This window comes from Hyperolius riggenbachi, chromosome 4 (assembly GCF_040937935.1).
Source record: "Hyperolius riggenbachi isolate aHypRig1 chromosome 4, aHypRig1.pri, whole genome shotgun sequence".
NCBI classification, from domain to species: Eukaryota; Metazoa; Chordata; class Amphibia; order Anura; family Hyperoliidae; genus Hyperolius; species Hyperolius riggenbachi.
The window spans coordinates 263,763,540-263,786,397 of record NC_090649.1 but is presented as its reverse complement, the minus strand read 5'-3'; the positions used below and the strand labels follow the sequence as shown (position 1 = coordinate 263,786,397).

The 22,858-nt window shown below is 41.5% G+C and overlaps 1 protein-coding gene across 1 annotated transcript in view; it reads left to right on the top strand.

The window, feature by feature from the left end:
- Positions 1–19,191, top strand: part of MCHR2 (melanin concentrating hormone receptor 2) — a 223,971-nt gene extending 204,780 nt beyond the window's left edge. The window contains exon 6 of the mRNA XM_068279420.1: positions 18,867–19,191. Coding sequence (XP_068135521.1) covers positions 18,867–19,191 — 325 coding nt within the window. The remainder of the gene's footprint in view (positions 1–18,866) is intronic.
- Positions 19,192–22,858: the final 3,667 nt, after the last annotated feature.

The window sequence follows — 22,858 nt, the reverse complement described above, 5'->3', positions numbered from 1 at the left end:
CATAAGGGGACATATTTCAACCTAGCTAACAGTGCTAGGAAGCCTAATGGAGCTGTAAATGGGCGGAAAATCAGAGTTTCAAGACATTTTTAAGTTTAATAATGAATAATATTCAACAATTATTATAGATAGGTAGTAGAGAAATACCGCCTCATTCAGCTCCATTAACAACGTCCCAAAAATGCAAACGTATTACCCTACAACTTTAAAAACATAACAAGAAGTAAAGGACCTACTCTATACTCATTAAATTTATAACACTAACTATGTTTTAAGGGTCTAAGAAGCATGCCATCTCTATACTCTCATTCAAGCCTAGAGGGCAGACCTCTGGGCAAGTGGCCTAACCTAAATTAAAAAAAACATATGTATAACCTTGGGAGCAGCTAAGCAAAAATGTGTAAGTTAAACTAAACTATTGTAGTGTAATATCACTTTAATTATTAAAAAAAAATCTGATGCACAAACCTTCTTTTAATTACTTTTTCTGTTCACTCTGTAGCCAGCTATGAATTTGTAAATATGCTAAATATGTTTATGTGCAACCATGCCAACAGTTCACTGCCTGGCGAATGGAACAGATCTAAATTTTCATTTCAATGTTCCTCAGAGAGCGCTTAATTCATGCAGGTAGAAACGTTCCGATCTAGAGGTGTATTCGCATGCCAAATGTCTGCATACAGACCAGTTCCCTTTCAGTACACCTGGGGCTAGCAGCTGAGACAGAGAGCAGGCGAACTGCTGTAGTTGTTAGAATACTTTTTTCTTTGTTTCTTTAAAGTGGGCATGAACTCTTACACAGGTTAGAAAGAAAACATAGAGAAATGCACCCTGTATGTATTTAGAGAGTTTAGAACATCTAATCCCCCCTTATCTGTGACTAATCACAAGTTGTATTTTGATCTCTCACCTGTGTCAGCTGACTGCCATGGCAGAGAAGCCAATTGGTAAACACAGGATGTTAACAACATGTCTGTTTCCATGAAAGCAAGAAGTAGACAAACTGCAGATTCATTGCAGGATTTGTATCAGGTGTAACAAAGAAATGATTTTCTTCAAACGTTATTATGCTGTTGCCTATATTTTAGAGCAGAGAGGAAGGTCTGAGTACAGGTCCGCTTTAACAGTCCTAATCTAAGTAAATTGACTTTTTAAATTAAAATTTCAACTGAAGAATAAGACTACTATACATTTTGCATTGCTTATTTAGTGGCCTGCCTTTTCTCCTTAGATGTGATTATATTAGGAATGCGTTAATTTAGAATAGATGCTATCAAATTTGGCACAGGATATTCTTGGTAATTACAATATCAGTAATATCAGCACAAAATTCTGTCTTTAACCCCCAAACTATCCTGCCTCCTCTTCATTCCTAATACTAGCCTCCCTCTCCACTACTACCTCTAACCTTCCCCCTCTTCAAGCCTAAAGGTGGCCACACACGATACAATAAAATGATCCGATTTTACGGCAATTCGATAAAAACGATCGGATCTCCCGGAAAAATCGAAAGCTTTTTTTTTCATTCGACTGAAAAATCCGATCGGATTTCCCGCTTTCTTCTATTTTAATCGTTCCGGAATGCCAGATATTTTTCTTCAAACTTTCTAAAGATTGTATGGTGTGTGTTAGATTGTCAATTTATTAATATACACACCCTAGTAATTTTGTCAGAGTTTCCAATCATTTTTATCATAACTGGGGAAAAATTGAACATAGGTGTGTGGTACATTGGTCATATTTTTGAAATGTTACAATCAGTCAGAAAAATTGATTGCAATGCTTAAATTGAACAGATATTTAAAAATGGTATGGTGTGTGGCCACCTTTACACTAATCTCCCTCCCTGATACCTTATCGGCTAACAGTAACCCTCAGGGCTTGGCTATATTATAGCCAAACCTCACAGTTCTGGTGCTTCCGCTACATGAGTTTGGCTACAGTACCAATGTCAATATCTGAGTGCTCACACCAAAAGTAACCACCCAGCATCCCCAATTTACATTAGGGTCTATAGGGGCGCAGAATTACAACAAGTTTCTGTGCACCAAAATCTCCTGCTTCAATTAACATGGCTTGCTTCAGTTTAGGCAATCTGAGTCTAAAGATGGTCTGGAATAATCTAGCAGGAATGTTTTCCCCAGGCTGTATTATTTGTGGCCAAGTAATAATGTTCTTTGCTACAGCCAGTCACCATTGCTTATGCACCCCTCTATGAGATTGGCCTTGCAGCTGGTTGAAAGGCTTACCCTCATCTTGTAGGTATGTCAAACTCTCTACAGTATCTGTGAGTTTGAGCTGAGGTCTCTTTAAATTTTGCTTATGAGCTGGCCGTAAAAAATGTATTGCAGGATTAAAATAAGACAATTGCTGGATAAGGCTATAAAACCAGCAGCATGTACATGTTTAGGTCTATGTTTATGAATTACATTTGTAAATAGGCAAAATATTTTTTTCACAATGTGATTTTGAAAGTACCGTATTTTTCGGAATATAAGACGCACTTTTTCTTCCCCAAAACTGGGGGGAAAAAGTAGGTGCGTCTTATATTCTAAAGGTGCGGTATTTTGGCCCCCATGATATACTTACCGGATCCTGCCGCCGCGATCCTCTTCTCCTGCGGTAATCCAAGGGTCCCAGCTGTCATCCGAGGGTCCCAGCCGCCATCCAGGATCATGCTTGTTTAGTATCCCAGCCGCCGGCTCCTCTTCGCTGCAGTTCCTGTAGGCAGACTGCAGCCTTTCTGTGTACCCGCTCTGCCGATCCACCGACATCCTCCATAGTTACGGCGTCCTCTTCCTGGTTACAGTGCCCTCTACCCTGTGACGAGCGGCGCACGTGTAACGCATGACGTCAGGCGCACGTGCACCGCTCGTCACACAGTAGGGGCCACTGTAACCAGGAAGAAGACGCCGTAACTATGGAGGATGTCGGCGGATCGGCAGCGTGGGTACACAGCTAAGCTGCAGTGGAGGATGCATGGAGGATGTCTGCGCATCAGCAACAAGATTAATGCCCGGAAGAAGTCGCTTCTGCTGCAAATTGCGACGTCATTTGGGGCGCATGGTGCTCGGTCTCTCCTCCCTTCCCTCATTCGGTAAGAGCCTTCACTTTAATCACGGCAGCCTGGGGTTGCTCTTTTGCTCACACAGTTTATTCCTTTGATGTGGGTAACGTTCGTTTTCTGATTCCTCCTTTCTCACGCTGTGAGGTCTGTTCTTTTCACACTCAGCAGCCTTGTGCTGCTTTCTTTATTGCACAGTGTCACTATTGTTGGTTTGGATTGCCATTTCTTTACGGTTTCTCTTCTATGCACTTTATTTTTGGTACCTTTGCTCTAAATTGCATATTAGCACGCTTTGCACTTTTGGTTCTTCCATGTTCCTGGACTTATCAACTGAATATTTATTGTTATTTATTTTGCACTGGCTCTTTGTGCATTATTGTTCAGGTATATGTCAGGATGAGACGCTCCTGCACCATAGACACACCTAGGTTTATGGTAGTTTATTTTTTAATTTTCCAGATTTTTGCCCTCTAAAACTAGGTGCGTCTTATATGCCGGAGCGTCTTATATTCCGAAAAATACGGTAATTACCCTGGTGTGGGGAGCATATTCCGTTTAACTACTTTACTGCCAATTGCATTATGCAGGCAAGCTTTGATCCACTGTAAATGTACCAAATACTGTCCAAGGAAAGACTGTGGATATAATAGGAAAACATTGAAAAGCCAATCAAATCTATTGAAAAAATGCACTTAAAGTGACACTGAAGTGAAAAAAAAACTCATGATATAATGAATTGGTTGTGTAATACGGATAGCAAAATAGTGTCATATTTTTATTTTCAGGTATGTAGCTTTTTTTTATAACATTGCATCATTTTCTAATAATTGCAGGATCCGCAATACACTCCTTACCGTCAGTAAGGTGTGTATTGCGGATACTGCAATTATTAGAAAATGATGCAATGTTATAAAACAGCTGTGCCCAACCTACGGCCCGCGGGCCAGGGGCTTAGCAATAGGGGGTGCAGAGGTAGCGACCGCATCGGGGCCCTTGGGCCAGAGGGGCCCCGAAAGGGCCCTCCCTTAACTGCAGTATTAGCTCTCTATTGCTCCTGTACTCATAATAATCACTTCTATATATACTTTGAATAGTGGTAATCATTAACAAACTATTCCCCATCCCCTTCTTGCACCTCTGACACTGTAGTTGCCATTGGTAGGTTTTGGTGCGCCATATTAATTGTTATGTATAGAGTGCTTGGGGGGGCCCCATTGTAAAACTTGCATCGGGGCCCACAGCTCCTTAGCTGCGCCACTGCCGCGGGCCATTTGTGGCCCGCGAGGCCAGTTTCTGTGGCCCCCGCGGCGGTGTCCTGCGGAGGGGGAGAGGATCGGGTGGTATTGCGTAGTTATAGTATCGGCACTCGGCAGCTATTGTGTAGTCCCGCGCATACACCAGCGTGTGCTCGTATTCAGCCCCGGCTAGCGATGGGATAGTTAGAAAGCCTCGCTCATTGGTTACTGCAGGAACCTTCCTCCAATAGGAATCAGCCTAATGCCGAGTGCCGATACTATAACTACGCAATACCACCCGATCCTCTCCTCCTCCACAGGACACCGCAGGCAGACATCGGGGCACATGCTGTGACAGCCCCCTCAGCCCCACACAGAGCTGACAGCCCCCTCAGCCCCACACAGAGCTGACAGCCTCCTCAGCCCCACACAGAGCTGACAGCCTCCTTAGCCCCACACAGAGCTGACAGCCTCCTCAGCCCCACACAGAGCTGACAGCCCCCACAGCCCCACACAGAGCTGACAGCCTCCTCAGCCCCACACAGAGCTGACAGCCTCCTCAGCCCCACACAGAGCTGACAGCCTCCTCAGCCCCACACAGAGCTGACAGCCTCCTCAGCCCCACACAGAGCTGACAGCCTCCTCAGCCCCACACAGAGCTGACAGCCCCCTCAGCCCCACACAGAGCTGACAGCCCCCTCAGCCCCACACAGAGCTGACAGCCCCCTCAGCCCCACACAGAGCTGACAGACCCCTCAGCCCCACACAGAGCTGACAGCCCCCTCAGCCCCACACAGAGCTGACAGCCCCTTCAGCCCCACACAGAGCTGACAGCCCCCTCAGCCCCACACAGAGCTGACAGCCCCCTCAGCCCCACACAGAGCTGACAGCCCCCTCAGCCCCACACAGAGCTGACAGCCCCCTCAGCCCCACACAGAGCTGACAGCCCCCTCAGCCCCACACAGAGCTGACAGCCTCCTCAGCCCCACACAGAGCCGACAGCCCCCTCAGCCAGCACACTACAGGCAGGCCACGCGTGGGTAATTAGGCCTCTGTTCCTCCTCAGCAGAGCTGACAGCCTCCTCAGCCAGCACACTACAGGCCACGTGTGGGTAATTAGGCCTCTGTTCTGTATTAAGAATAAATGTTACAAATTTGGAGCCAAATATCCAGAAATTGGTTTCGGAAAAACAGCAGCAAACTTCTAATTAAGAAAATGTGCATCAAATGGTGAGTACAACAATTCTTATATTGTCGTTTTCTTTCCATTTCCAACACCATGTTAACTGTTACTAGAAAAACGTTAAAAGTTTTACATCGAAATTTTGTATGCGTGTGTTCCGGCCTTTGAGATTTTTCTTGATTTGAAGTTCGGCCCTCGGGCCAAAACAGGTTGAGCACCACTGTAATATAAAACATTAAAAAAAAACATAAAAAAAGAAGAAACAATGAGAGACAGTTGAGTTAAGAGCTTCAAAAGACAGTGCTATCCATGACTGTCTATCCACAACTGTCCCTGCTGTCACAGAGCTCAAAGAAGCTCTTTTGCATAGATAACAAGTGAAGTTTCTTAACTCTTCATGTACTGGAAACAATATTAGACTCATATCTGTGCTTATAATGTTTTATTTCTTAGCAGTTCTACACATACAAATAATCATATCATACATTTATTTTCACTTCAGATTCTCTTTAACATTCATTGTAGTACAGTTTGGCCTAGGTGGGCAATGGGGAAAGAGCCATACAGTGCATATCTCAGACTCTCTGCAAACAAGTGACTACATTTATGGCAGCAAGGCACTATGAGACAAGCATAGAAACATTGTCACACTCATTTATCTGTTATTGCCCTCAGCTTGTATGACTTATGACTACGATTTGGGGGTGTGTACTCGTCTGCTCATTGTCACATCAACTTTCTCATACATATGTGCAGACGTTGGCACATACCGTATGTAGAGGCTTACATTGGGAAAACTGTGCACCAAAAAGCAATCTACACCTCTTCCCCAACACCTTTCAGCTTAGCACGGGGTTTCCTGTTTTATGTATGCTGCTGTTTAACTCAGCATGTTTGACCACCCTTGATCTGCTTCAGTTACCTAGGCTTGCCTGACGATCCTTGATCCAGTGTTGTAACCCTGCCTGCCTACTCTTGCTTTAAACATTTCTTACCTCTGCTAGTCTTATTGAGGAACTGTTGTTCCGACTTTTGTCAGCATTTTCAATTGATCCTAATAACTGCCTACCATGACCTTTGACTACAGATTGAGCATCAAACTCATTTGCCTTGACCTCAGCCATCCTCACTATGGTCGCCAGTGCCTTCCTCAATGTCTATTTGACTTGCACTTGCAGCCAATTTACAAAAAACAGAGTCGCCTATACCTGTCTAGTCAACAGTGGGGTAAGTCTGGAGGTCATGGCCTGGAAGGGCTTAGCAGCAGAGATTCCAATGGCTGCTAGTTCCTTACCCCTTGAGGGATGACTAGGGGGCTGCCTGGATTAGTAAGCATCATTTGCTGTTTGCTTTCCTAAAAATGTCTTTCTGACAATTTGAATCCTGCTGGAGATTTGTTTACCATAGATCAGTTCCACAAGCAAATTGCTAAACTAATGATATTGATCCAAGTAGTTCAGCAAAGTTACTTGCTGATACATTGACTGTTTTAGTCTTCTACTTGCTTCCATTGTATCAGCTGTCACTTTGACTGCTATTATTCTTGAGCCAAAGCATTCATTACCGTAATAAATTTCAGGTGACCACATTCAATTGCAAGTACATTTCTACTATACTTTTTACTTATTACAATGCCAAACCTAAACAAGCCTAGATCGTGTAGCTATTAAAATAGCAACATTAATTCTCCTCTAGTGTATATTCCTTCTCCTTGGCCCAGCCTGAAGTTTAAGATGTGCTTGAAATGAAGTACAGAACCGAGAGCTCAATATAGTTTAATATTTGAATGAATAGTAGTTTTATACAAAAAAAAATGGTTATTATACTCACAAACAAGGGTCGCCACACAGACAACCACTGGCCAGGCAGGTGCGGAGCATTAGGACCTGACCCCACTCATGTTTAGGAAGTTGCTTTCTGTAGATCGGAAAAGACAGATATACAATAGACAAAGGCGCTTGGCCATGTTACAGACCCAATTTTGCATTCTCCATTTTATTGCCTGATGAGGCAGAATATAATTATTATTATTATTATTTAGTACTTATATAACGCCGACATATTATGCAGCGCTGTACAGTGTGTATATATATATATATATATATATATATATATATATATCTTGTCACTAACTGTCCCTCAAAGGAGCTCACAATCTAATCTCTACCATTGCCATATGTCTATATTATGTAGTGTAAGTACTGTAGTCCTGCGAAACACGTTGCACTTTTGGAGTATCTAATGAATGTTACTGTGAATTATAGTAACGGCTCTCACAGTCTGTTTGTCTATGAGGGAGGTAAGTCCACCAAACTTCCCCTTTTTTAAACGTTTTCTAAATGTTTTTATCCTTGTTGGCGCCTCTGTTCACAAATCTGTAATGAAATTTAAGATGATCTGGGCAAGTCTTTTTTACATTTTCTACACTTTTTGCCCTGTGATAGTAAAAGGTAAGATTAAAACCTTGGCCCCCACTGAGATTGCTAAACTCCCTCTTACTTCAACTCATTGTTCTCTTATTCTTGTTGTAGTGCCAAAAAAGAATCATTTGTCTGTGACAAAACCCATATTCTCTCCATCCATGGATAGTTCTTTAACCAAATCTGTGCCCATTACCCAAAAGACTTTGCCCTATTAGTAACCACTTTGCACAAACACCAGGAGTTCTTCAGTTCTGATGTATTACCTTTATCCATTTCTCCTCATCCTAGTAGTTACTGCCTTGGTGCAAGCCCATAAGCCCAAGGTCACCTGGTAGACTGATATACTTCCATTACCATTATTGCCAACAGCTCTGCTCATTTTGCGTAGATTTAAATAAAGGCTGACACTTTGCACCCTCATTATGGCAAGTGATGGGACTGGATGGCAGAGGCCAAGTTTTGAAATCAAGATGGAATTACAAGAGAACAGAACACAAGAAAAGTATAGCAATGGCCAGATATCACATCTATATGCAGGTTCTGTATTGTGGGTGGAATGTGATGTGAGCCCTCCAGTGAGAATGTGCATGGCCTGTTTTGTACAGTAAATCCACAATCTGGCTTTTTTTCTAGCTGACTTATTTTTTTTTCAAATCTGATTCAGTATGTTAGATAATTTAGAGCAAACCAAGAGTTTATAAAAATATAAATAAATATATACATGTAAACATATGTGATATATTACTCCTTATGATTGCTATTGAAGAGATTTACCTCTCTAATAACATTTATAGTGTAGAAACGTATAGCTATGCCTGCTCATTGCAGGCTGAAATCCGTTTTTATGGCTGATTTAACAAGTAAGACACACTGAAATTGTCACTTCTGTGATCTCTTTATTTGAATTCCTTATTCATCTTAACCAAAGGGGTCAGGTAAAGGGAAATTGAAAAGCTTAATAAGGAAAGGCCATATAAAATTGGATTCCAGCAAAGTGCTCATCCCTAATCTTTTCAGAAAAAAATATCATTTCCAAGCTTAAGATTTAAGCATTTCTAGCAGTAGTATTTCTGTTGCAGAAAAATACTGGGGTTCTCAACTAGTTGCAAGTGACATTATACACTGGTCTATGTATTATTATTGATTTATAGAGTGACAACATATTCAGTGGCGCTGTATGTATATAAAGAATTCAACACAAGCGCGCTAGCTTATAGGTTTTGTATACACAAGATGCGTATACTGAGACACTAAGCAGTATATCCCTCCTGGTTCGCCTCCTCTCTACAAAAAAATAACAACATAAAGAGGTAGTGCCACACAGTTGTCACCACAACACCACACATTAAAGTCCTTCAATATATCACAATCACTGTGTCATGAAGTATGGAGCAGTCTTTCTCATAACAAAGCTCAATAATATGCGGTATCCTTTATATATAATCTATAGGTATTCGTGGATTTATTTCAAAAGGTTAATGCTGCATGCTACTCTAGACTCCTGCCATTTCAGCAATCCCCTGTAGGATCTGATATGACTCAGGTGAGGGTTCCACAGTTTGCCATCTGATAGCAAATTTTGCAAAAAGCCAGTCCAGGTTTGCTGGATCAGACAGGGTCTTCAATGTTCACCCACCCCTGGGCACCAGGGCCACGTCATAAAAAAGAAAGAGAAGGAGTAGTTGATGAGGAGCTGAGAAAGATAAGCTGCAGCAGCGTAATAAGAGGAGGGAGGGGGAGGAAGACTACAATAGGACTATGCACATAACTATGCAGAGCACAATTTATTTCTTGTATTCTTTTCTTTGAAAGACGGAGAGGGGGCATCAAGGGTGTATGCAGAGGCGTCTGAGCCATCAGGCAGGTATAAATTCTTGCCTAGAGCAACAGGAGGAGGGAAGGGCGCTGCTGCACTGAGTAGTGACAGAAGAAATGCCTCTCAGCTCACTCAGGTATCCGTTTACACAGCAGGAGCTAACAGCAGCGCCTGACTTGACTCATAACTGATTCACTGACTGATTCATTCATTTCCTTCAGCTCAATGATTCAAAGAACCATAGACAGTAATGAATGAGTCAGTGAGAGAAGGCACTCATCCTAGTCAGGGATCTGAGTACAGCATCAGCTCCTTAGTCCTGAGATTTATTCAGCCCCTCTCTCTCTGCTACTGGTAACTGCGTGGATGTAGAGACTGTGTAGCAGCCAGGCATGGACTGCCCCCCAGGCCACCTTTTATTCAGTGATTTAGGGTTGGTCCTGTGTCTGCTGTATTCAGGTTTGTTGATGTAAGGCAATGTGAAACACTCGGCTAGCTGATAAAAGTGCAATTAAAGGGCAGGCAAGCTGGTAAGTATACACAGCATGATGCAGAGGAGGGTCCGTGGGAAAAATTCTGTCTGGTCTCTCCCCATTGTTAAAATGACTGCATGTGCAGATAAGGTTTTAAACAGGTTGAAAAGTGTTGACAGTCCCTAGACTCCAGGAGGGCTGCTTTCTGACTTGTGTGAGAGACTGCAGTCCTATTACCGGCAACTAGCCTCTGTGTAATGTGGGACTGCAATACAGATAAGCTCTCTGCTCCATCTCAGGCTATTCTCAGTCTCACTCCACTCCTATCTCTGGGCTAGTGCACGACAAAATCGCAATAGCAATCGCTAGCAAGCAAGCGAACGCGACTTTGTGAAGCGATTTTTGAAAAAAAACCTCCAATAAATGCTACCTGAAGCATGTTTGCGATTTTAAAAAATCACAACACTGCTGTGGGAACACCCTCATAGGGTAACATTAGCCCAGCGCTTTTCAAATCGCTGAAAATTTGAAAAGCGCTCTGAAGCACTCTTGGTGTGCACCAGCCTCCTTCATTCACCTTTGTTTCCCTCTTTCCCTAGTGCTGGGTGTCTGTGTCTTCTTGTCATACAGGAAAGCTAAATAAAAGTGCAATCCTGGTGAGGCAAATATCTTCTTTCCTCTCTTTCAGCTTTTCTCTCCTCATTATTTCTCTGCATAAGGGATCAGACACACTATAAGGTAGTGAAAACCGGGATTAGTAGAGATGGTGGTGAAGGGGAGGACATAGGTAGGTGTATGTGGGTGGGGGGCATGGGGGGATTGGCCTTGAGGGAATTACAGTGGCCATACTTCTGTTGACTTGACAGCCGATCGACCAACCGTTTTGATATTAGCAAATCAGATAAAAAAATGTGGGTGGAAATTGGTTGAATGCATCAATCTGAGATGTTGGGAAATCTTGGGCCAATGTGGTTGTCTGGTGCGATAATCATGGCGTGCGATAACCACGAATTATAGACAAGACGGAAATGCCGGCCATTGTCCCTCAAAATGTATTGTGCCCCCCTGATGCCTGTACTTTACCTGTCACACTGTTCACAGAGTGTCCTTGCTGTATTTCCACATTGGCGCTCCACGTGATTACTGGCATATACGACATGGGGTGAATGTGTGACATAATTTGGGCTGAGGCTGCCATGATATCGGGCCTCTAGTCTGTGTTTCCCCCCAGGCCAGAAGGTCCCAGTCCTCCCCTGGTAGCAGCATAGTGTGTGTGTGTGTGTGTGTGTGTATAGTGTATGTCTACTGTATGCTGTGTATAGTGTGTGCGTGTGTATAGTGTGTGTGTGTGTGTGTGTGTATAGTGTAGTGTGTGTGTGTGTGTGTGTATAGTGTGTGTGTGTGTGTGTGTATAGTGTGTATAGTGTGTGTGTGTGTGTGTACTGTGTGTGTCTATAGTGTGTGTGTGTACTGTGTATAGTGTGTGTGTGTGTGTTTGTGTGTATAGTGTGTGTGTAATGTGTGCGTGTGTATAGTGTGTGTGTGTGTGTGTGTGTTTGTGTGTGTGTGTGCGTGCGTGTGTGTGTCCTGTGTGTGGTGTGTGTGAGTGCATGCCGCAATAAGTATATTTTATGGTGAAACACTCCTCTGCATTACAACTATTTTCTGGTGAACCCATGCCGCAATAAGTGTATTTTCTGGTGAAACGCTGCAGCATTATGAGTTTCGGGGGTCTTGGGGGTGGGGTTCACCCACAGGAGTGGTGTTCACCACGAGGGGATATGGGGCTGGGGGCAATCACGGGGGGGGGGGGGGGGGGGGCGCCGCAGGATTTCTCGCCTGGGGTGACAAAATGGCTAGAGACGCCCCTGGGTGTATGATTTTATTTACAGATTGGTGAAAAACACGTACATTTTTAAAGATATTTGTTGAAGGGGGGAGGGGGGAGGCGGAGGTTCAACAACATTTTGCTTTGCCTATTTAAAGCGTAGTTTAACACTAATATTTCATTTTCTCCTCTCCTCCACATCATCGTCATGGACAGTGCATTCCATTTTCTCAGCTGATATCATCTTCAATAAGCTCTGTCATTTGTGGTTTTCATGTACTTGACTGAAGGACACATTGCACAGTATTATCTGTTCCCTTCCCAATGTCAGAAGAAATCGCACTGCAGAGCAAAGACAAGCAGATTATTACTTACAGGACAGAAAGACAAAAATGTTGAACACATTACAGTACGTGTTTTATTAACCTTGCATTAATCATAAAGTACCGTTTTTTGAAAAGGCCTAACAATAATATAAAAAAATAGAGTTCAATGATTTATTTTTCTTACATCAGTGCATATTCTGCATAAAGTAAACATATCTTGCTGATATATAGTTTAACCTTTCTAAAGTAATTACTGTATTCACTACCAGTGGAAACAAATACATTTTTATACGCATTTCACAGAAAATGATTTCAAATTATGCAAAACTTGCAAAATCAAGTTTTTGTGAAAAAAATCAGTTTTTGCTACATAAAAAGGGGAACTAGTTAACTGCTGCACTAATTCATGGATTCTGTTTTCTTCCTTAGCAACCACTCATGCCACTTGCTCCTTGCCTCACAGTCATTTTAAAAGTCATACCATCCTAGCACTGAATAGCAGGCATGACAGCTCACCAGTCAGTTGAGAGGCTGAGCTCACAGACCAATCACCCTCCCTTGCCTGCCCATGTGCCTGCCCATGTGACTCGAGAGGGTGTAGTTCAGAAGGCATACTTCAGTCAGGTAATTATAGGTCACTTTAAAGTAGAATTGTATTGGTAGAATAAGTTAATTTAAGATATTGTTCCAATAAATGCCCATAAAAGCATTTGCCTGAACTAGGGTAATGATCAAATGGGTTGTTACATTTTCCAGTGTGTGTGAGAAAAAAGCTACGGTAGTGGAGATTAGGAATAAGCAAAATTGTCAAATTCCATTCCTGCAGAATCTTCAAATTTCACACAATTGTGGAATTCCCACAGAATCCATTGCAATAAACTGAGTTTTTAAATAGTTTTTAAAGTACTTATGATGTGAGGGGAAAATGGAGTCAGGGGTCACACTTGAGGAAATCAAATGTGAAAAAGCAAGTAAAACTTTCTTATGGGGCTTCTGTGTTTACAGAAACCATTTGCAATTCTGTATAGTGTTTTAAAAAAATCACAACCTGCACTTGAAATTCATTGGTTACTGTAAAAAAATGGCAGCGTTCAATCATAGACAGACACATATAACTTGCGGAAAAACATTTGAGAGGAATAGTCTGTGGCTCCCTCAGACACAAGTGTGATCCCTCACTGGGGCTGACATATTTATTTCATTTTAACCACTTCAGCCTACAGTGTTGTCTCACCTTATGCATCCGAGCAACTTTCACCTCCCATTCATTCGCCAATAACTTCACTACTTATCGCACTGAAATGATCTATATCTTGTTTTTTCTGCCACCATTTAGGCTTTCTTTGGGTGATACATTTGGCTAAGAATTATTTTATTCTAAATCCATTTTAACAGGACGATTAAGAAAGAAATGGAAAAAAATTCATTATTTCTCAGTTTTTGGCCATTATAGTTTGAAATTAATACATGCTACCAGCCCATGTATTTTATTTGCCCATTTGTCCCGGTTGTTACACCGTTTAAATTATGTCCCTATAACAATTTATATAAAGAAAGAATACCAGAGAACACTGCATATATTATAAGTAAATAGAACCAAGACAGATGTACGTATCTAGAGCGTATGTTGATTATTAAATACAAAAGGAAAGGTCTCACAACGCACCAACTTTGCCAGAAATGTATTTGTATATTTTATGAATCAATCACAGTAAATATAAAATATCACATATGACAACACAAAGACACTGCAGACACATTTACTCCACTGACAGGTTAACGATACCAGGTTCACAACAGGAGTACAGAGGCACATTTTCCTGTGCTTCCACCAATCTGCTATATCTGATCATGTGTGCTAAATGCCTCAATGTTATGTACGTGGGAGAAACTGGACAAACTCTGCGCAAACGTATGAATGGACACAGACACACTATTAATGATACCAAATCTGGACTCCCAGTTGCTGCACACTTTTGGTCCAATGGACACAGCATGGATGATCTTCGTGTCACTGCCCTGAAGGGCGGCTTCAAAACGTCAAATGATTGATTAATAGCAGAAACAAAATGTATAAATCGGTTCAAAGCTGTGGAGAAGGGTTTGAATAAAGACAACAACTTTTTATATTGGTATGAGGCTGATGATATTTGAACTTTCTCAGCCATTCTAGCTGAACTTGTGAACTAAGAATTTACGATACCTCTGGGTCAATCCTAATCCCAGGTCTGTGAGCATTGAGTAAACAAGGATCCTTATCTCAGCTAACAACCTCTAACCCTATTTAGATGGTCTGTTTGAATTAAGGCATCTTAATGACATGTATTTATGCTTGAAAAAAATATCTGTTTTACCTTCTGATGTTGCATGTATATAGCCGTCTGTACCACCCACCTGCAAACTAACAGGATATAAGCCCGACGAAGGCTGCAAGGCCGAAAGCTTGCTTATTTTTATTCATTTTTAGTCAGCCAATAAATGGTATCATTCTGATTTATAACTTCTTGCCAACACTAAGAAAGACACATGATAGGGAAGAAAAATACCCTATAATAAGGGTAGGGTGGCTGCGGGAAAAAGGGGTCCAAAATAAAAATAATAATAATAATTTGGCGGATTACAAGGCAAGCAGCAAAATAGATTATGAAATATACTTGCAGCAGCAAACAATATATGTAATATAATATATCACCAGGAGGGGGCCAATTGTCCAGGCTATTTAACATAATAAGTATCAATCAGAAAAAAAACATAATGATAAATCAGCTATATGTACAATAAGATTGTCAATCAGAGAAGAACAATTATAAAGTGTGTATCAAGTCCATCAACAATAAAGTGCAATCGCTGTGATAAGATTAATAATAATCATGATAACCACCTAAACCAAGGTACAAAAATGCAATTAAAATACTCAAAGTCAAAGTGACAGGTGGGTAACCTGACCACTAAAGTGCTAAGTGAACCAATCCTATAGTCAATATAGCGCTAGGTACTCCACGCTATAAAGCCAGTGAACAATGCAAGGACGTATGGCCGCCACCAGATTACCTGGTAAGAGCCCCACGCCAGTGAAAAAAGAGATCCGCCGCAGCCACCCTGGAAAAGGGCCTAACACGTGTGTCACCGGCAAGACCACCCGGCTTCCTCAGAGGTCTCTGAAGATAGCATAGGATAGCCTCATAAAGGTCTTCTGAAACTGCAAATCAGGCAATTTATTTTATGATCTTCATGTTTGTTCAAATAGGTTTGCTTATCTTGGGTTATCTGTACATTTAACCTAGAATTTAAAATTTGAGTTTTAAAAAGGGAGGTTTGAAGCCCTCCAATCCAAACTGAAGGGATGGTAAGACTTCATCTGAACAGCCTTACATTCTCTAAGTTTCTGACCCATCCTACACAAACACAGTAACTTTGACTCCTGAGGGCTTACTACGTGACCCCTTAGGTTCCTACTTCATCCTTTAGGTATTTTACTGTATGTTATGCATGTCAGGATATCATTGCACACATCATGCTAGTTGCTATTTAGTAGCCAGAAGTGTACGGCTTCTTTTTGCCTTAAACTTCTGCCCCACACTCTTATGTATAAGTGATCAGGTTATCCACTTGTTGGTGGAAGATAGACCAAGTGCATCATCAGAGGGAAGGAGATGGGGCACTTCTTTGTGGATGCACAGCCAACTCTGTGTCAGTGCCAGTGGTGAAGAAAGGATGACCCCAGGAAGACAAATCAATTTGGCCACATAAATATGAATTTTTTAATAAAACGCCTTTGGGGTAACATGGCTCTGGCCCCTTAAAGTGTACCCGAGATGACATGTAACATGATGAGATAAATATGTGTATGTACAGTGCAAAACATAATAATAATTATATATATTTGTATTTATTCTTAATTATTTTATAATAATTATATAATTACTAAATAATACATCATTAATAACCAAGCTGTTTTATTTTGCTGCCTGAAAGAGTTAATTTCTAGGCATGGAAGTGGCAGCTTCTGTCGGTACTTTGTCAGGAATATAGTGAACATCACTGATAAGCAAATTACAGCCATAAAAGGATTTTTGCTGGCAGAATACTATGTCTGAGAGCAGAAGGAGATAGAAAAAGGTGAAAAGCTCATGTATTTTTATTTAGGGACACTTAATAGGCTGTCACTGAGCAGAGCCAGAGACAACAAAACATTCAATATACTTTGTAAATGTTTAAATATAAAATAAAACCATGGGATAACTAAAAGAATAAAAGAACATTTTTTGGAGTAGGAGGATAAATACAATTGTTTATCTCATCAGTTTATTTTCACTTCGGGTTCACTTTAAAGCGGACCTGATCTCAGAACTTCCTCTCTGCTCTATAAGATACACAACAGCATAGTAACCTTTAAAGAAAAACATTTTTGTTACAGCTGATACAAATCCTAAAATAATTCTCCAGTGTTTCTACTTGCTGCTTTCATTGGAAGCAGACATTTTTTCAACATTCTGTGCTTTCAAATGAGCGTATCTTCCTTATCTGCTATGAGGTGACACGGGGAGAGATCAAATTACAACTTGAAATTACACACAGATGAGGGGGAATTAGACAGGCTAGACTCGGGTCCACTTTAAAGAGAACCTGTAACAAAAAAAGATCCCCTGGGGGGTACTCACTTCGGGAGGGGGAAACCTCAGGGTCCCACTGAGGCTTCCCCCCAGGCCCGGGCCGAGGCATAGGCTGGAGAGGCTCCAGCCTCAGGGCGCAGTGTAGGAGGGGGCACACAATTCATTCAGTTGTCATTCCTAATTGTGTATGAAGCAGAAAGAAATAAGAAAAGGGAATACATAGCAGTGACTGCAAGCCAGATAACTAGATATTAAGGTGTTGGGGATGTTGTGGGCCCTGTGGCCCTCTTAGTCTAATAGCAATCAGTGTGTGACAGCTGGGGTGGGAGGGATGGAGGGGCGCACTTTGGTGTCTCAGCCTTGGGTGCTGGAGGACCTTGTCTCTGCTCTGCTTCCCCCTCCCTGTAGCTGCAGGCAGTCCAGCACTGGCTCCCCCGAAGTGTCCCAGAATACTCCCTCGACAAGCCTGACAAGCACTGATAAGCGCTGATTTATCTACCTTTCCTTTCTCCAGCGGGGGGCTGTTGCGGCTCTCCGCACGGAGTTAGGCGAAAATACCCGCTCTCCGTCGGGTCCGCTCTACTACGCAGGTGCAGGAGACTTGCGCCTGCGCAGTAGAGCGGGCTGAGAGCGATCGACTATTTCCGCCTATCTCCGAGCGGAGAGCTGATACTGCGCCTGCGCTGGAGCCGGGAAGGTAAATATTTACATCCCCGCTGTTCGGGAAGCTTTATCGCTGTGGCTGTGGGACCGAGGATGACGGGGGAAGCCTCAATAGGAACCGGAGGCTTCCCTCACCCAAGGTGAGTACCCCCCAGGGGAGGTTTTTTTCGTTACAGGTTTTCTTTAAGGACCAAAACCTTTGTTTTATTTTTCCCTCTGTGATTACAGTGATTGGTTTACAGTGATCAAAGGTTCAGGAGCCAATGAAAGGAGCTCCTGAGCAATCCTTGGAACTCACCATTAGATAAATATGTTTAGTGGTTGCTGGTGTGCGCAATCACATCAGAGTATAGGAACCAATGTAGTTAAATCTATGCCACTTCAGGCTTAAGCAGCTACAAGTGTGGTCCCCGGGGTAATTGTGTTGGAAACATTACTAGAAACCCATGAGAGCTCAGTAAATAAAGTAAAGATAGGTCAACTTTAAAAAAAATAATAATAATAGTACTAACTGCTATAGTATGATGTAGGAGGAAGAAGTGGCACTACAACAGACTAGGTTGCCAAATTGCTTTATTCCAGGGAAACAACACAACATGAAATATAGATCCGAAAAGTGTCCTGAAATAGTGAGGTGAAAAGCAGGTTAGTGCCAGGTGAAAAAATGGAGCAGCTAGCTATGCTTATTTTTGGTATGTTTCCCTAAAATAAAGCAACCTTGGCAACCTGGTCTGGTCTGCTGCAGTGGCACTCATTCCTCCTACATCAAGATCTCCTTCTCTGCATTGGGCTGAGCACACTTGCTGAAGGTTCCTGTTTTCATTGGATTAGCACATGCAATAGATCTACAAGCCTGGTCTTTATCTGTCTGGCTTACCAGAGGTTGTAAGTGTGCTGCCTTTCTTTTTCTACCAATTCACTGCTATAGTATGCAGTGATGGATGCAAAAGTGGTCATCCAAACTACCGTGTAGCTATTTATAGTTGAGTATAAAATGAAAGTCAACAATATCATCACATATTTCAAGCTCATTGAGTTTTTAAGACTTTTTCTTACTAATATTTTGCTTCAGAACAATTTGAATGAGCTGCTTATGCTGAAAGTGAAGTGGATTATTGCATTTATGGAAGTCATTCTTGATAAGAAGCTCATTTACTGTCACGTTAGTGAATAAAATGTACCATGCCACAGGTTTTTATGTTTGATGTTTAGTTGACTAAAATATTTTATGTTTTTCAGTTACAGCAACAGCTTACCAAGACAAAGGGTCCTTCGGCTAACCAAGATGGTTCTTGTACTGGTGGGAGTATTTATTGTCAGTGCAGCCCCTTACCATGTCATACAGATTGTAAACCTTCAAATTTCTAAACCAACTTTAATTTTTTATGTAAGCTACTATTGCTCTATCTGTCTCAGTTACGCCAGCAGCGGCATCAATCCTTTTCTTTATGTACTTCTTAGTGGAAACTTTCGTAAAAGACTTTCTGAATGCACAAAAACAAAGATGAAAATTTCTGAACGTGAGCTGAATAACTTTGATAATACTCTGAAATCTAGCTTTTAGTTGTTTGTACTGTATGTGCTTATTTTGTGAAATACATTGAATGTAATTTCTATTATATATAAAAAAAAGAATCCAGCAAAAGAATTACAGGAAATATCTGTATTGTGGAATGATGCTTTTACAGCAGTAGATAAGTTCTCAGCTATTGAATTAGTTGCCAAAGAGTACAGTCAATATAAATGTCAACTCACAATGAATAAATATAAATGTTCCAGAAGATCTGTTCCAACTAGAAAAATGGTCTCAAGGTACCAGAAGAGCTGATATGCTTCATCAATCATATTGGTGGTACGCTCAACAATTTGCATTCATGTTCTTTTAGATTCCCTTGGCAATTTGTAACATAATTACAGATGCTTTCTTTTAATAAGCAACATAGATGCACAATATTGTTGTTTCATACTGATAAAATGGCATTGAAATGATTTGTTTTTACTTATATTCAATCGAAAATATTTGATTTAAACAAATACAAAAATGCCTGAATTTTTATAGACTGGATATGAAAAATTAGTTTATATTACACCTTCAGGTTATTACAAAGGTCATCTGAGTTGTCTTTCTTAAAAATGGCAAAATGGCCACACACAGAACCATTTTTATATGAGGAGGGGGGGGGGGGCATATTCAATCAGGTTGAATTCACCATTAATCTACTGACCCTCATATACTTGATGTATTTCTCATAATTGCTTGCCAGATTCTGTCCCCATAAGTCCATGCATGGTGAGATTTAGAACAATGCATGGAGCCGTTCCAAACATGTTGTAAGCAGCCACTCCAAGAACTGTGACCTTTGTCTAATGAGGACAACATAGGGTGTTTCCAAGTTAATCACACAATTTAGGCACCAGCAAAATTTTACTACCGTCGTAGGCACCAATATCAAAACCAGAAAATACCAGCTACAGATGGAAATTCCAACACAATATAGCTTCTGGAATGGCATGTCCATGCTGGGAGGAGTAGTTCATTGGAGTTTGACTACCCATGTACAAAAAAAATACTGGGGAGGTAACACTTGTTATTTGGGGAAGAGAGCGGCAAAAAATAAAGAGAGATGGTCAATACAATGCAAATTTTTCCTTGATGGAGAATTATGAAATGCGTGCACTTCAAAATTCTGCATCAACTAAACATTATCTGCATCTCAATGACTATCCCTACTGACAATGTACAGTTAACATTGGTTTTGATTCACAAACCAAAATGTGAACTTTTAAAAGTCATAATATTAGTCGATATAGTAAGATGTCCTGCTATTTTTGTAAAATTCTGTATACTGTAAATATTATTCTTGTCTTTATAATGGACATATAACTTGTTTTTTTTTGTTTTGTTTTTTACGTCATTCTGTGTAAGTGTTTGTGTTCCAGGAAAATAAGTATATAATACTATTAAACATTATCTACACTGCTCCAATATACTTAGGGTTGTCTTTCAGGCTTAGTGCTAAAATTTACATTTCATTTATTTAACTGTGATTGCATTGCAACTTTTTGCAGGTAAAAAAAGGCACAATCACAGTCACTATTACAAGGAAGCGATGCCTCAGTTGAATTGAAGATGGAGGGCACTGATGTGGGTTTAGCCCTCAGCTTGGTTCATAACCATGTCCTGGAATTAACAATGCTTGCATTAAACAAAACAAAAAAGCCAGCAATGTCAAAACCAACATTTCCATCATAACAAATGCACTTGAATACTAAACAGACATCAAAAGACATGATCACAGTTTAAAACATTTTAAAACGTTTAAGAGAAGTATCCTTTCACTAAACCCTACTAGACTGCACATGGCTGTCACTGATAATAGTCAGTGTGTACACTGGCAAATATGTTTACAGTACATCTTAATTTTTTCTCTCCTGATTCAGTTGTTGGCAACAATGGAAGTGATTTGATTCCAGCCAGTAGCAGCACCAGGGGGAGCTTCCCAGTGGTCTAGCACCAACAAAATATTTATTAGCACCCTGATAGCACCGGCAACCCTGCCCCCAGTAATACTGCAGGAGGGGGTGCAGGTGCTATCAGGGTGCTAATATCGGGATGGGTGGGCGAGACAGGCAAACGCAGAGTGAGAGCTTGTTACGATACTTAAGTTGCTAGGATCCACGCACTGTATGTACTTGCTTCCTGGTCTCCACTATGGGGCACTATTACTACGAGATGGAACGCAAGAGACCAGGAAGTAAGTACATGTAGTGAGTGAATCCCAGTAACATAAGTATTGAAATAAGGTCTGCATGTGCCCCCCCCCCACCTGGCTACCTATACTGGAGGCACCTATACCTGGCATCCTATACTGGGGGATTCTATATCTTGTTAGCTATACTGGAGGCACCTATACCTGGCTACGTATACTGGGGTCGCCTATACCAGGCTACTTATACTGGGGGCACCTATACCAGGCTATCTATACTGGGGGCACCTAAACTAGCCTACCTATACTGGGGGTACCTATACCTGGCCAACTATACTGGGGCACCTATACCTTGTTAGCTATACTGGAGATACCTATACCTTCCATACCTATACTTGGGGCTTCTATCCAGGCTACCTATACTGGGGGCGCCTATGTGACAATCCAGCCCCGCAATCCCATCCAATCTGCTCCCGTTAGCGTACGCAGGAAGTACGATGAGCAGACGGACAACAAAGACCGGTCGCTGGATCGTCAGAGGAAGAAGGTTAATGCGACAGAGCGTGCCAATCCCGTCAAATCTGCTCCTGTTAGCATATGCAGGAAGTACGTTGAACAGACTGACAATGAAGATTGATCGCGCAGCTGCTGACAATATGTAATGGGACAATCCCTCACCAATCCCGTATTACTAGGCCACTGTTGCCATGCAGGTCTCATGCACTAGAGACTGCTGGAGGCAAATTCACTGTGTGCATAGTAAACGGTTAAGATTGGTTGGAGGTGCCCATACATGTACAATCCCGATTGTATATACAATTGGTAAACTAAAAATATCGATTTCGCGCTGGAAATCAGGTAAATTTACTGCCACCACCTCCGATTGATAGGACGAAGAAACCCCAACGCCATCATAATATCGTAGCCAGCCCAATCACGTTCCACATGCTCCAGTCACCATTTGGGGAATAGTCACTTCCGAAGGCTTAAAGACTGTGAGCAATGTGACGTTTAAAGAAAGGTTACTGGGTCCATATATGATGCAATCTCGATTGTATCCAACCGAGAAACTAAAGTTATTGATTTCGCACAGGAAATCGGGTACTAGCTAATCCTAGAGGGAAGAAATGTTTATTTACAACCTAGCTAGCAAATCAACAATTTATAAGCAAATAATAAAACAATGCAGTAGTATGACTGACTCTTCAGAGGGCAGATTCGTTATAGCAGCAATCAGATGACCAGAACAGACACAAGACTGAATGATAAAATCGTTAGTTTTATTCTAAAACTACATACACACAGCTTAATTTAGCCCACAGATAGATATACCTGTCCGGCAGAACAGATTGGTTTGACAGAAAGAGAATAGAGATGCAAAGAAACAGAATGTCTTAATATACAGTTCAAATACCGTTATTGGTAGTCCATGCGGCAATCGCAAGTCTTTGGTGGAAAGTCCAAGATGGCGGTTGCCATGCGGCCAGGGGCCTTTGTGAGAAATAATAAGAAGGAGATTTTGCG